The sequence below is a fragment of the Staurois parvus genome, unplaced genomic scaffold (assembly GCF_062004578.1).
Source record: "Staurois parvus isolate SC_StPar_1 unplaced genomic scaffold, SC_StPar_1.0 ptg000237l, whole genome shotgun sequence".
Classification (NCBI taxonomy): Eukaryota; Metazoa; Chordata; class Amphibia; order Anura; family Ranidae; genus Staurois; species Staurois parvus.
Genome location: NW_028318033.1, coordinates 2,127,436 through 2,143,326, shown reverse-complemented (window position 1 = coordinate 2,143,326; position 15,891 = coordinate 2,127,436). Strand labels below are relative to the sequence as shown.

General features: G+C 40.9%; 1 protein-coding gene across 1 annotated transcript in view; it reads right to left on the bottom strand.

The window, feature by feature from the left end:
• The window catches only part of SNX6 (sorting nexin 6), a 47,663-nt gene that overhangs the window by 20,135 nt on the left and 11,637 nt on the right, over window positions 1–15,891 (bottom strand). Inside the window, exons 3-4 of the mRNA XM_089680227.1 lie at window positions 11,450–11,554; window positions 4,410–4,520 (exon numbers count right to left, since the gene is read on the bottom strand). Of these exons, the coding sequence (XP_089536353.1) occupies window positions 4,410–4,520; window positions 11,450–11,554 (216 nt within the window). The remainder of the gene's footprint in view (window positions 1–4,409; window positions 4,521–11,449; window positions 11,555–15,891) is intronic.

The window sequence follows — 15,891 nt, the reverse complement described above, 5'->3', positions numbered from 1 at the left end:
CTAAAAAAATCTAAAAAGAAACACTGGCACAGTGTACCTTCCCTTATCAATTTGGCAGGAAGTCCTCTTCAAGACTACAAGTATATTTAAAGTAGTAGTAGATGTAAAAAAAAAAAACCCCAAAAAACAAAACAAAAAAAACCCACCTTTTTCTTCCTATTTTGGACAGAATAAGGGAGGCAAAAAAAAAAAAAAAAAAAAAGGAGGTGCATAGTTTTTGCCATTAGGAAGATTACTTCTTGTCCTGAAGACTCAACAAGAAGAGGTTGCAGTCACAGAAACAAGTGTCCCTGCTGGAAGATTTCTCCTCCATTTCCCTCTGCAACAACACACACCTTGCTTTGCCAGTCATAAATTAATAAATACCTACTATTTTCACACTTTGCTGTTTTATGGACACACATGGTCTTCAGGGACCTTGTGCGAGTTTGGAGTTATGTGTCACTGTACAAGTCTTAATAGATGCAGTAACCAGGACGTGTGCTTGCGGTTTCTTCATATATCCCTGTTTTGTTACAATCATAGTCCATGCTACACAAAGGAATTTTGTCATGATGTGTGTCTTACAAATATATACATGTAATATTAGAATAGGTTTTATTTGCTGGCTAGGGTAACACACACACACACACACTTTGTGAGAAAAAAAAATTAAAAGCGCCTCCCCCCACCCCCCTGTTCTCAAACGCAAAAAGTAAATGCGTACATAGGTCTCATATGTATATGGTAATTGTACATGAGGTATCACTGCTAATGTCAGACAATAATTCTAAAGCTAGAGCTTAAATTTCACTCTGGTAACCCGTAAAGGCTTTCAAAGCATTACATATGAAGATTTTTTAAGTCCAGCAACAAAATTTTAAATCTTGACACGTTTGGTATCCATTTATTCAGTGTGTGTGTGTGTGTTGGATTAAAAGGTAAAAACGTTTAATATTTCTCTGCCCCACCCCTTCCCTATATAAAGGAGAAGAGAAGGGAGAATACATCCAGCGCTGTGCATGGGGCAACACAGTGGATAAATGGTTAGCACTTCCACCTGGCAACACAGGGATCATTGGGTTGAATCCCTGTGCCGGAGTGGGTTTTCGCCAGGTACTCAAGTTTCCTCCCACATTCTAAACACATGCTTGTAGGTTAATTGGGCTTTGTTTAAACTGGCCTTAGTATGTGTATGTATGAATGTGAGTTAGGGACCGTAGACGCTCCCTGGAGGGTTAGGGACTGATGTGAATGTACAAAAAAATAAATATATATAGCTCTGTGTAAATTGACAGCACCATACAAGTACCTGTAATAGATAATAAATCTCTTCTCCTCTCTCTTCCTCTTCACACAGCACTCAAGCAGCAGCATGAGCCATTGGCTCTTGCTGCTGTCAATCAAATGCAATAAGGAGAAAGTGGGCGCAGCTCCATAGACACACAGATTGGGAGCATGCAGACACTGTGTGCCTCCATATCAAACAGCTTCCTATGAGGATACCCTAAGAGGAGGAGCCAAGATCGCTGGCAGGGAACATGAGACAAGGAAGATCAGGACCATTGTGTGCAATACCACTGCACAGAGCAGGCGAGCACAACGTGTTTGTTAAAATAAATAAGTTGACTTTAGTAACACTTTAATTGTATTTTTTCCCTGAAAATCTGTGCCTGATAAAAGGGCTGCACAAATATCATGTAACATAAAAAATTGCAACAACAACCATTTTATTGTCCAGGCCATCTACTTTCAGAAAATATATACATTTTGGGGGTTTTAAGTAATTTTCACAAAAAAATCAAAAAAAAAAAAAAATGCAGATTTTAATATGTGAGAAATGTCATAATTGGCCTGAGCAGCAAATTAAAATAAAAACCTAGAGGAAACTAGAAAAGGGTTTAATCTTGGCCCCCCTTTGCCAGCTAGAAGGCCTCATGCACACAGGACATTTGAAAATGCTCCTCCTCTTGGCAGCAACATTTTGGCAGAAACAAAACAAAAAAACAAAAAAAAAAAACGGACGATTGTTAAAGTGTCTAATGCTTTCACAAGTGTTCAAGCGCATTTACAAGCACCAAGCGTTTGGGCGTTAATTCATTTAATTGGCCAGAATAAGAATTTATTCTTGGCACTGAAATGAACGTTCAAGCACTAACTGCGTCTAGCATTAACAAGTGTTTAGGCGCGTTTAGCTGTATTTGCATGCGGCAAGCGTTTTTTTCTGGCAAAACGCTGCTCCTGGATGTACTGGCCCTGGGTTTTATTTTTTTCCTGCTGTCTAAATGCTACTGCTACTAAATGTCTGTGTGGGTGCTTGGACACATAGGATAGCTGTTTGGAAGCAGTTAAAAAAAAAAAAAAAAGCCCGACGCCCCTAAAAGTGGCTGCTAAAATGCCCTGTCTGCATGAGGCCTAAGGGCTGAGAGCTGGTAATTTTGTACTGTGTACTTATTTTTATTTTGCTGGCAAAGGTTGGTAAAACTATGCCTGCCTTCAGTGAGAACTGGCTGCATATTGGTTCCGGGGCAGACAGATCATTCTAAGTGAGGAGGCACATCTTTAGCTCAGTGGATTGGCTGGTGCCTTTTGAAGTCTGCTACATCCATATATTGTGCCTATGGCAAAGTAATAGTACCCTAGGTCTAATACACTCCTATTTATAGCCAGGTCTCATTAATTATACTATATACACGGGAACAACAAAAACTTTACTTCAATATAGTAAAGAGTTTCCACTAAATACTATCAAAATATAAAAAATGTTTAATATATATTTTTTAAGTAGTAATCTGGAAGATGGAAACAGCTGTGTTGCACATAGCACTTTATAACGTCCTTCATGAGACCAGCTTTGCTCATTTAGAGCAAAGTTACAGGTTCTCTTGCAACAAATCCCTGTTTGGGTGTCCAAACCCTGTGTAAGCTTTGTACCAAAGTAAACAGGTTAACTTTTTTGCACAAAAGATGGTGCGGTAGATTTACTAAGACTAGTGCACTCACAATCTGGTGCAGCTGTAGCCAATCTGCTTCTAACTTCAGCTTTGGCAATAAAACCTGGAAGCCATTTGGTTTCTGTGCAGAGTTGCACCAGATTTTGCACTCTCCAGTTTTAGAAAAAAAAAAAACCCATAGTTCCAGCCTGGTGACTGGCTGTTCAGGCCCCCGCACTGCATCGTATATGGTCCAATGCTCCCCCATATACACAGGGACAGATTTCCAAAGTGCTCGAATAGAGCATCTAAGTAGCAGTGGGATGGAGGTTCAGGTTTATGAATCTTACAAAAAACAAAATAAAAACTAGAAAAGCTACAATTTCTGTGGAAATTGTGTGAAGTGTTCTTGCCTCCACCAGTAGTCTACAACTGGAGTGGTCGCAGTTTAGAAATTGCCCTTCAAATTTGAGGTGGCTAGAGTGCAGTTTCAATGAATGTCAATGGGTGGCATGACTTGCAAACAAATGGTCATATTGTGAAAACTATCAGGACTATGGCTTAGCCGTGGACATTTTTAGTGGCAGCAGGGATAGTTGAACGTTTTGATATAAGATTTGTGTAGGTGGGCTTGAAAATGAGGGAGTGATGGCAGTTTAGAAATCATGTCCTGATTTTTCAGCTCACACTCTAGCTTTTGTCAGCTCCCACTCTAGTTTTGAACATTCTGCCATTCATTCCTATGGGACCGATTTCACCACAAAAACGCCGATATTTCGTGAACCATTCGGCGAAACGTTCCACAAAGTAATAGCACACCAATCGGGAACAATACGCACGTTTCGGTATATTACTGTCTATGTAGTGTAAAAACTGTTGGAGGCGTTAGGATGGTAAATTTGGCTATAATAAGAATATATATGTGAGAGAACAGTAAATACACTTGCCCCTATGTGCTAATATGCAAACTGATAGATTCTCTTTCACGTTCATACATGCACTAGTAAAACCACAGCTGAAGTCTTACTGACCAGAACCAACTTCCCTTCCCCTTTCTGCTTTTATTAAACTATGCCGTTTACGCTAGAAATCCAATACAAGTTTTTTTCCCCAATGCTTTAAAACTGATGAATCTGTTGTTGAATATATACAGCCAAGACAGGGTTTTACGTCTACATAGTTTCCCCTCTGTTATCGGCCTGTCTGGTACACATTCTATGCTTGGCTGATAAATGGATACAATCAGCTTTTCCAAATTAAACTGTTATTTTTGCCTCGCTCCACTGTAATTACACAGGGTGTTATTAGCTACATTTTTCAGCACAGATGGCCCCGGCAGCTTACTTATTGCTCATGGAGGCTAAGAAAAAATATTAATTAAAAATATGTAATCCCCCAGATAAGTATTTAGAAAAAAAAATTACAGCAAAGCTAAACATGGGAGCTCATGAAGCACAATAAATGAAGTATAAAGGCAGACAATATTATTACACTTACAATATATCCGGCATATTCCTCATTTTCCACAAAGGAATCATGCAGCCATATGAACTCTTCATGCTGTCTCACCACAGAGAACTCGTTCTGCTTGAAGTTTGGTAATGAACTCTGGGGGGGAAAAAAAAAAATAGGATATTACATAATGTTTATAGAAAATGCATGCCCTGTTTTTTTTTTATGTTTCACTGCATTTTATCAGCATCAAGCAACTGCGTACTGGAAGGGCATAATCTGCTTCTTGTTTACAACACCCCTGGGAACTGAGGGCCTGGCAGGTTCTGTGCACTACAAAACACTGAATATTGAATCTTTCCAATATTCATTACTGAGCCACCATCAGGTACTAATAGCATGGCTTAACCACCATTTTGAAAATGTTGCCACTTGCTGTTAAGCAAAACTTAAACAGAGCACCCTCCCTTGGAACCATGATCATCATCACCAAGACACCCATGGACAGGGTACATGGACACGTGTACATATGCAAATAGATGACATCCAACTTAACAACCACTGATACAATGGGAAAAATTTAAACAGAGTGGTGCAGGATGTATGCCTGCACCACTCTTCAAAGCGGAGTAAATAGAGCAGATACTGCTCCTAATGAATAAAACGAAAATTAGAAGCCATCTGCTCAAAGTTGTGTCTGTGACAGATACATCAGAACAGTTCATCTAGCTCTGATCCTTCTGCCTGCCCCCTCTTACCCCCCCTTCCTACTCAGCTAAACCAACAGGGAAGACTGTTAACAATGCTTGTGCAGTGTAATCACGGTACAAAACAGAGAGAGGAATGCAAGCTGTCTGCTGACAGCTCACATCCTGTACCCCAGGTTCAACCTGGCAGGGATCTGCAAAAATTTTCTATATTTAAAACTGCCACATTCCCTCTGTTAATTAGGTGTAGAACCCATACCAGTTTCTTTTACCTCTGAAATAGAACCTGGCATGGTTGGCGCAGAAATCACTGAAACAGTTCTGTTTGTTATTTTGGCACATGCTACATGTGCTAGTTCCCTGCACCAATATAATCATGCAGGAAGCTTAGTTAACCACCTCCCATCCGGCCTTTGTATATAAACGGCCAGACAGTGGCAGTGCAGGGGCAGGTGACCATTTATAAACGGCCTCCATGCCCCCTGCTTGTGCACGCTCCCTGGGAGAGCGCAGCACTGCGATCCGGTGCCAGCTGTGTCCTCCGGACACAGTGGAATATCGATCGTCAGACAGACCTCTGTGCGAGGTCCTGATCATGTGATCACTGATTGGCCAATCAGTGATCACATGCAGAGTAGTAAGCAATGATGTCACTTTCTGACATCATTGCTTACTACGTGTGAAATCTGTGAATTATCACAGAGGTCACATGGTACAAGGCTATTCACAACAGCCTTGTACCATGTGACAAGCTGTGACCAAATCTCAGCTCACGCAGTATTTCTCAATGGCTGCAAGAATGCAGCCAGAGAGAAGGAGAAATGATTGCTTTTACAGCCTCTATGGGTGTGAAAGCAATCAGTGTAAAAAAAAAAAAAAAAAAAACTTCATCACCCCCAACAAGTAGTACAGTGTTACCATGGTGACAGTATGTAAAAAAACAAATATAAAAAATAAAACAAAAATGTAAAAAAAAGGTTTACAAATTATAATTTTTGGTTATTAACCAATTTGAGTTATTTTTTTTTTTACTAAAAAGATAACGGAATAAATTTTGGCCAAGATTTATGATGAAATATTATTTATTTGCAAAATTTTATAAGAAAAACACCTTTTTTTCAAAATGTTTGGACATTTTCATAGCAAAAAAAATAAAAATCCCAGTGGTGAATAAATACCACCAAAATAAAGCTTTATCTGTCTCAAAAAAATGCTAAAAAATTCATATGGGTACAGTGTTGGATGACCGTGCAATTGTCACTCAAAGTGTGATAGCGCTGAAAGCTGAAAATTGGCCTGAACAGGAAGGGGGTAAAAGTTTCTGGACTGGAAATGGTTAAAGTGGTAGTAAACCCAAGCATCAAAGATCCGCTGACAGTGTATTGAAAACAAAAAAGATCCTAGGAGGTCTCTTCTATCCTTAATAACCCCCCTTCCTGTCAGCGGTTATGCAATCTGAGTCATGCATGCGCAGATCAGACCGCATTTATGGCCTGTTTTCTGTGCCACGGCAAAGCAACTCCCGTATGAATGTAAGAGTAAAGTCACAGCAGCCCAGCCATTCAAGAGGTTAAAGATTTGGAACCTACAAGATGACCAGGTTAACATAGAAGTGCAGGGGACCAGGGAGAGCAGTGACAGCCAAGCACTGAAGGGCTCTGTTGGTAGGCAAGTCTCTCATAATGTACTAGTATGTGCTGCAAACTATTACAGTATGACTTAATCCTGCAGGCCGGAACATTTTTTTCATTTTATTAAGAGATTTTACAACTGCTTTAATTCCCTGGAATGTATTCTCCCAGACTACGTTTTACTTGCTTCAATGGGCAGCAAGAGTGCAAAAGGGAACTAGAGTTGGGCTTTAAAGAAAATGCACTCTAAACCCTACTTATAATTTTCTAATCCATTCAAATAAATTCATTTTACGTATATTTTATTTATTTTCTGTGAAAGTAAAACTGGTGTTTAACTTTTCATTTCTATAAGGAAACCTGTAGGAACACTGCCATTCCAAAGGCTACTCATCTGAGAAGTCTGAGGTGCAATTCTCAGGATTTGCAGAAGCTTTCAATGTTTAGCACTGCATAGGCCATGTTATTTCCCAGCACAATACAAGACTGTTAGGTATTCGCCTGCAATTTATATAGTCCCACATTGAATGAAGAGAAGCTAACAGGTTTTATTTAATAATTACAACATCTCATTGTTAAACATCTAGCTTTGCAAATAGAACTGGTATTCTTGAAATGAAAAAACAGAATATAAAAAAGGAGACGTCTATGAAGGAAAGTCTGTTTATCAGCATCTTTCTTGCATTCTTTTTCAGCTATACATAAAAACACATGACAAAATTAGATTGTGTCAAATTTTAACCAAAATAGATCCAAATTAACAAAAAAAAAAAAAAAAGCAAGGGAACGGTATATTAGTTCTGTTTAACCAATCAAGATTTTGCTTTCATTCTGCTTTAAAATTGGATTTTTGCAATTAGATCCATTTCTTCAAGTTCACTGGGGGACAGAGGAATTAAAAAAAACTGTAGCCAGCCCAGAATATTGTCAAAGAATAAAAGAAAAAAAATTCCCAACTCAACTTACCAACCAACTTGCAAACAAACCGAATTAGCCTGTCTAACAGTATGCTTTAAAAACAAGGGTTTAGTTCGCACACATTTGCAAAAGACATGTGTAAGCTGTAGAACCTCTTCACAGCACCCCGATATTCTGCAGTTCCTAACTCTGAAATTTTGACTCTTCTTATGTTCCACATGAAAGGCTCTCAAAATTTGTAGAGTCGATGGTCCTTAGGGCCAACGGTTGCTGCAGGCCCATATGCAGAAAGTCCAGGAGTCACCTCACAGAGAATTTCTTGGGGCAAAAGCTTTGTGCCTCACAACAAGCAAACTATTCCTTCCATGTGCGATGGTAGACCTTGCAGAAGTTGGCTTCCTAGCCTTTAGCATCCTGCAGTTCACCAATTCAAAATGCTTGTATTTCTGGCTGTAGAAGACAAGGGCTTCTACAGCCATGCCAATAAAATCTGCAATCACAAAGCAGAATGGTAAATAAGTCCCTGGGACCGGAGACACAAAGTCTGGAAGAACCCACTGCGCATCTCCCAGGAATCTGATCAGTTTGGGGAACCACATCTCCCTGAACTAACCCGAAGCTATGAGAATCACCGGAATGCCCTCCACCTCAATCCTGTGAAGCAGATGAGGAACCATAGATCAGGCTGTACTGAGCCACCAGAGCATCCACTGCTTATGCCAGGAGGATCCCTTAAAATGTAGGGACCATCCCATCCATTCATCCATCCCTGTGTCTCCGAGTTCAGGAATTGCTGGCTGAAGCCGTGTCCACAATAGGGATGCAAACTGCAGACAAGACTGAAACATGGATAAGGATGGTATAAAGTGAGCGCTCCTAACCAAGCAGCTAGCACTAGAGGTAATCACAGTGTACCCGTAAACAACAGAATAGTAATAACAAAGTGCAGCGCTGAGAAATGAGTGTAAAAAGCAAATAGTCCGTGGTTATTAGCTAATATAAATATATAGTCCCAAGAAAAAGCTGATGAAGACCAGGAAGCAATGGAAAGAGTGCGCACTCACCGGACGCGCATGGAAAATGCGCATAAATGAATAACTCCTGGAATCCGGACGCGCATGGAAAATGCGCATAAATGAATAACTCCTGGAATCCTAGAGTAGATGGAGAGGGTGAATTCCAATATGTGGATCAGTCAACCTGGGAAGATATATCAGAGATCCGTAGGTCCCCTTAAGGTAGGTATGATTATCAGCCAGACTCCAAAAGCTCCGTCCCTCTGGTGGTGATAGGTGAGTACTACAGGGATCCTGCAAATGGATTTAGCTCCCAATGGGAACCAAGAAACAGGTGCCCATAGTGTAGTATTTTAAAATATGTTTATTCAATGTAACTCAAATAACAGGCAGGGTAGTAAGGCTGTGTACAGTACATAAAAAAAGCAGAGTACGCAGCAATGGTACTGACCCTGAGTTAAAATGGCCGCGGGGCTGTCTCGTGGCTCCGGGCAGAAGATGACGTCATGCTCTGTCGGTTCCTCCTAAAGACTGGAACATGAAGTTCTGACCGGGACAGAATACTTTCCACCCATTCTTGCTGCAGCGAGATTTCTGTTTTCTCCCTGATGTTGATGGACACCACTTCCACAGCATTGTTTGACTAAATCCTGATAGGATGAATCTCCAGTAGGGATGTCCAGTGTTGCAGGGACAAACAAAATGCCCAAAGTTCCAGAAGGTCAATCGGCAGACAAGATTCTGATGTTATTCATTCTCCTGCACCAATAAGGTGTCCAAGACTTCTACCCAGCCAAAGAGGCTGCCATCCATGGTGAGGAACTTCTAAAAAACTAAAAGCAAACACCTGTCCAAATCCAGAGCAGAATTTCTGAACCACCCAAGCAGGTACAATCCGGTGTTAGGTGTGAAGAGAATCAGTCTTTTCAAAGGCTGGGCCAACTTGTCACACGACATCACATGTTGTGTTGTAAGGGTCTGGAGTGGAAATGGGCAAAAAGGGTTGTCTTTATGAAAGCTTCCATTAAACCCTAAACTGTCATGCAGAAGCAAAAAATTAGGAGACTCCTGGACTGGAGAGTCCAAATCTGGGAGTTTGAAGTTTCTACTGGGGAAGAAAAACAGACTTAAGCTGTGTCTAGGATTAGACCCAGATACTCTAACTGATGAGTTGGTTTCAGCATAGACTTCTGGATGTTCATAACATATCCAGAACCTTGGCAAGACTATTCTAGCTACAATGTTGGGCAGAACATGTGCCATCTGCTCCCTCAACTAGAGGTCCTGCAAATATCACACAATGGGAATGCAACACGACTAGTCCCGAGGCCGGCATTTTAGTGATTGCTTGGGGTGTAGATAACAGGTCGAATGGCAGGACCACAAACTATAACTGCTGAGGCACTGGAAAAATAACAAGCAGGTATACGTCACTGATGTCCTCAGAGGCCAAAAATTCTCTCTGATAAAAGCAAAGCTGACAGACCAGGATTCCACGCTGAATTCCACATCCGAATGAAGCCATTTAGGACTTTGTGATCCAAGATGGGATGGATCCTCCTTCTGGTTTGGGAACCAAGAACAGGGTGGAGTAAAACTTCTGGAACTGTTCCAACAAACGTACTGGGGCAATGCACCAGAACACCTGCACAGAGATCTGCTAATCTGTGCCGTGACAAAGGCACATTAAAAGACATGAACCGAGAAGGGGGGTGATAATGAACCATAGCTCACAGTTATTGCCTTCTCTTAAAGACTGCAAGCTCTCACATGCATAAATCATTGTGCACAAATCACTCAACATCATTTGGACCTTCTCGCCATATGTTTTTTCAATAACATTGGAAATTAAACCCATTATCTTAGTGATGTACAATATATCGGCTGCCAAAAAGTATTGGCCAAAAATAGGGTTATCAGCGTTTTGCCAACAGAACAAATAAAAGTGCAGACAATGATAATTGGCTGCAATGCAAAATCGCGTCCTACTGGCATCAATGCACAAACACCTTTATTTAAGTTTTTTAATTTTATATATATATTTTATTTTCTGCCCAATTTTTGTGCATTACTTTCAATAAAAGTTATTTTACGTTACTGGATTGTATTTTTTGAAATTCATATTAATTTAAATTCTTGATATTAATTAAAAGGCCGACTATAAATACAATTATATTTAAAAAATATATTTTTTCGCCCAAGTGCATCCTGAATTTTCAATTTTGGTCCAGAATTTTAATTTCTGTGCACCACTACATTACCTTATTATCATCTGCAAATGTAATTCCGGCATTGAAGCTATAGCAGTGCAATGATGAATATAAAGGGAGCAAGGAAGTAGTCTGTGGACACAGCCTTGAGGAACTCAGAGATATGTAAATAAAACAGACACACATTTTAGAATAAATCAGGGCATTAAAACCCACAGACCTCACTCCTTCAAGGAGCTACATGTGAGCTGCACGTACAAGTATATCCTAGCAAACAAAGAATTCGGCTTGAGGGTAACAGACACCCACAACCAAACTATTGCAGTCTTCCAGCATCATCAAATTTTACCAGTGTACAAATCTCTAAAGAATACTAATCATATGCCAGCATCTCTCAGGCAACCTGAATTCAACAAAAGGGATATAATTGTATGTGTTGATTCAAAAGAAAAAGGGGACTGCCGATTGGCCAGAAAGGTTTTTCATGTTGCGATCACAGGCACCTCTGACAATTGCCAAAGTCAACTGGGAGCAAAACCCATACATGGACCAACTGATAACATGATGCCTAATAACACACTATAAGAATTGGGGAGGACTTACCTTTGTGTGCACAGTGAATTTTACTTTGTCTCGCTCACTTAGGGCATCAGATATATCAACCTGCAGAGTTGCATCAGGCTGCAGATCTACACTAATTGCTCGTGGCTAAACAAGAGAAAAAAAAATTATATATTATATTGTCAGCAGACATACTTTTATTAAAAATAACATCAGGTCAGTTACAGGATACAGCTCATCAGGTAGTGTTTATTCATAAAAGATATAAGTACTAAAAAAATCCTCAAATAATCACTGTTTATAGAAATACAGGTGGGGGATTGAAGCAGAGAGAATCAATCAAGTTACTGCAGAGCCTACCTAGCCAACTGTCTAGTGTCTGCTGTGCTCCAGTTGTAGCCCATAGGTGTTACCTTCTACATGGCAAATAAAATGTGATCTTTGCTGCCTGCACTGCATTTTTGCTTCAAATTGGCTGGCTCTGCCAAAACTAACCAATCAGCAGCTAAGCCCGTACAAAGTTACTAGATAATGACAATTCCCCCCCAACTAGTAATGAACTAAGCCTGGCTTGGTTGTTTGGTGGGTATTAGAAACATTTCACTTGCAGGTTAGCACAGTACTGTAGTTCCCCATTAAAAATGGAAGTATGGTCAAAGCGTTTTGGCTATACTTCTCTTGTGGGTCACAAGAGTTTTCCAGTGATCCAGAGTCTGATTATAGCAGACCACTGCCCACTATAAGCAGACACAACAGAGTTGCTCCAGACTCTGGAAAGATCCCGGCAACATTGTCAAGATCTACCTAGCTGCCTGATTGACAGCTGGCTCCACCTCTCAACATGTAGCTTGGTGTCAGAGCTAGCCTCACTCGCCCCCTCCCTGGCCTGGTGCTCTAGTGAGCGCCGGAGGAGAAAAGTGGAGAGTGGTGACTGACAGTCACAGCTCTCCATTCTAAACAGACTGAGAACTGAGCAGTCAGTGGTCGTGTGATCACTCCCTTCTTAGTCTTAAGAGCCGAAGTGGGACAGCTGCGACATCGGTGGGAGACGAGTATGAATGTTTTTGGTTTTTTTTCCTTTAAAACTATACTTGCATCTAAATTGGCTGCCATATAAATGTAATGTGACTAAAGAAATACAACAGCCAGCTGTAAAAAATATACCCAAATTGCTTTGTGTTTCTGACAACTAAAGATTACCAGACAAAAACCAAAAACAGCAGGTTAGAGCTGAGCAAGTCTGAACTCTGCATTTATGATGAAATATGCTCTCTTCTGGAGGAATGGACAAGGTAGGCCACTAGGACATGTGTCTCCCAAAAACAATATTTGCTTACCTAGGAACCAATCAGTCGTCTTTGCATTTTGTAACATGCCCTAGCAACAGAAGATGAACACTTAAGTTACAAGGAGGAAATGTAGGTTGTTCTTCCGTGGAACACTTTAGACATGAGGCCATAAAATGTTTTCGATGTCAAGGCCTGGAATGTTCTTATATTAACCGCTGACCCACTGTAGGGAATGCTTCTAATAATGTTGACTGCATTTAGCGATTTTAACAGCTCCTACATTTAACCAGTAGTCTACTTTTCCATTAGACACGCATTTTTCTTTAATTCACAAGGGTTATTCAGAGCACATCTGCAAAATTACATAATCAAAAGCATTTCTAGAATGAGGAAATGTATGTTTAACAGCTGCTACTGATACACCACACTCCATGTGATAAGTCCTTCATTTCCAGCATATCAAACAAACCATATACTGCAGGCCTCCACAGATGTTCCCAAAACCTAGATACCAGCTCCAAAAGTATTATACGAGGGGCGTTCAAGTTAAACCGAGACTATTGAGTTCATATAACAGAAGAACAAATTGCACCGTACTTCCCTGCTACATTTATACACTTATCCCAGCGTTTAACTAATGCCTGGAAAGCTACGGCATATAAAGATTTGACAACACGCCTGAACCATTCTAGGACAGCCTGCTTCACTTTGTCATCATTGTGGTCACCGTTCCCACAGAAAGATTAGTCTCTTGTGCAATTTCATGACAGGTTATGTGTCAATTGTCTAGGATCAGGCATTCCACGAGCTAATTGTTCACAGGAATGACTGCTGTGGGCTGGGAACCACCACGGCCAGGATAGTCACTGACGGATGTACGGCCATCTTTGAAACACCAGTCAAGTGGCTAAGCATCTCTTATGTAGAAATCAGCAGGTTTTATGCCTTCGCTCACAAGAAGATTCATTACCACATGCTGTTCCATGCACATACTAACACTGTTGTCTGACATCTTATAAATTAAAAGACCCTGCTTGACTTGAAAAATCTAGATGCCATCTCCAGAAGTATTATGGTCCAGCAACAATGCATCTCTAATGTATTCATTCTCTCTCTCTCTCAAATATATATATATAGTTCTCTTTAGTCCTTACCCCCTCCCCCCCCCATGGGCACGAAATCCATATATGATATACTGTATATAGAACCCCACAGCGGACATATATACAACTCTTAACCAATACAGCACCCCACCCACTCCCTCCAAGCTATAAATATGGCACTCTTTAATTCTCTCCCCACCCCCCCACCCCCTTAGCAGTTCACTACAACCCCCCCAGGAGCTTTTTTTTTTTTTTCTGTCGATAAATACCCCTCCATGTTAGCCTATGCTTCCTTGCACACATGTAGCATTTACAGGAATATTAGAAGAGGAGCATTTAGAGGAAGAAAAAAAAAAAAAACATCACCAGCACGTTCAGTGTGTAATACGTATAAATGCACCTAGCGTTTGCAGAGGACAGAATTAGTGATAACATCTAAAGTTCTGACAAGAAGGAAGGAGCCTGAACATGGCGCAGACTGGGAGCTCAATGTGAGAGCTCCCGGATAGCTGGCGCTCCCTGGGACCCTCAATACATGAATGCCTGAGAGGCTTTAACTTACTTGGGGCCACGGTCGCTTGGGTGCCTTGCTGTGGAACGGGCCCCTGTGCAGAGGGCTAGCAAAGACGGGCGAAGGAGCTGCAGCAGGAGGTCGGAGAGAGAGGAGGCGGCCGCCTGGAAGGAAGGCGGACCCCGCTGGAGACTGGAGCGGTGGATGCCGGGTGGTCACATGGCTACTGTGGAGGAGTAGGGGGAAGCCAAGACGCCAGCTGGCTCCTCCCAAAACAATAACAAAGTTAAAAAAAACAGATGGAAGATGAGAAAGGAGCAAAGGAGCCTGCTATATAAAATTGGAAGATCAGGAGAATAGAGATAGAAGATGTAATCTGAGGACACAAGGGGCTACTTGAGATCTCAGAAGAAGAGGATTTGATGGAGACTATAGTGAAAATGTTTAATTTAATAACGGATAGACCAGGAACAGAGCATCTGAAAACTGACAGTGTACAGAATAGGAAGAGCTCAGGAAAGAGGAAATGGAAACCCAAAGAAAAAGTGAAATTATGGACGAAGAGAAAACCAGTAATGAAATTTGGTGAAGCAAATTTACAGATTTTTGCTGATATATTTCTGGAAGATTTGAGAGACTTTGGCGAGAGACTTGAATTACAGCATGTAGATATCCCAGGATGGGAGAAGGGGGTAGAAGAGAACAGAGGTATAGAAAGCGATAGCTGGCAAACAGTCCTCAAAATGAGGGGGTTACATTTCAAGAACAAATAATCCCTAAATTGAGGGTATATATATGAATGCATTTGGAGAAGGGATGGAGATAAGGGAGGAGTCATTGCAAGCATATATTACACTCATACAAAAAAAAAAAAAAAAAAAAGGAAAAGATGGGACCCAAAGTGCTAGTTGTCTGCCTATCTCACTGTTAAATACAGATACTAACGGTTTGCAAAGGTCCTAACAACTAGGGTGAAAGATCTAATGCCAGAGTGGATTCATCTGGATCAAGTGGGATTTGTCCCTGGGAGGGAGGGAAGAGACAATGGTTTAAGGTTTTCCTTATACAGAAAAGTGAGAGAGAAAACCCCCTGTACTGGTCCTGTCAATTGATGCAGAGAAGGCTTTTGATAGGGTAGACTGGGGCTTTATGTTAGACACGTTGGAGATCCTGGGAATTGGACCCAACAAGAGAGCGTGGACAGGAAAGCTCTATAGCCAACCCTCAGCTGCAGTAAAGGTCAAAGGCTCACAATCAGAGTTTTTTAGGATGTATAATGGTACAAGACAAGGGTGTCCGCTTTCGCCTATGTTTTTTGTCCTATCCTTAGAACCCCTTTTAGCAACAGTAAGAAACAGTGTAGATATAAAAGGGGTCCGGATAGGGGAGATAGAACACAAAGTGGCAGCGTACGCGGATGATATGGTGTTCTATGTGGCTAACCCTAGGTTGACATTACCTAATCATAATATTTCATTAGGAGAGATGTCAAATCTAAAATTTAACCCAATAGAATCATAATTATTAAAGTCCCGATAACGGAAATTTTTTTTTTTTTTCTTTACAAAAGAGAATTTCCTT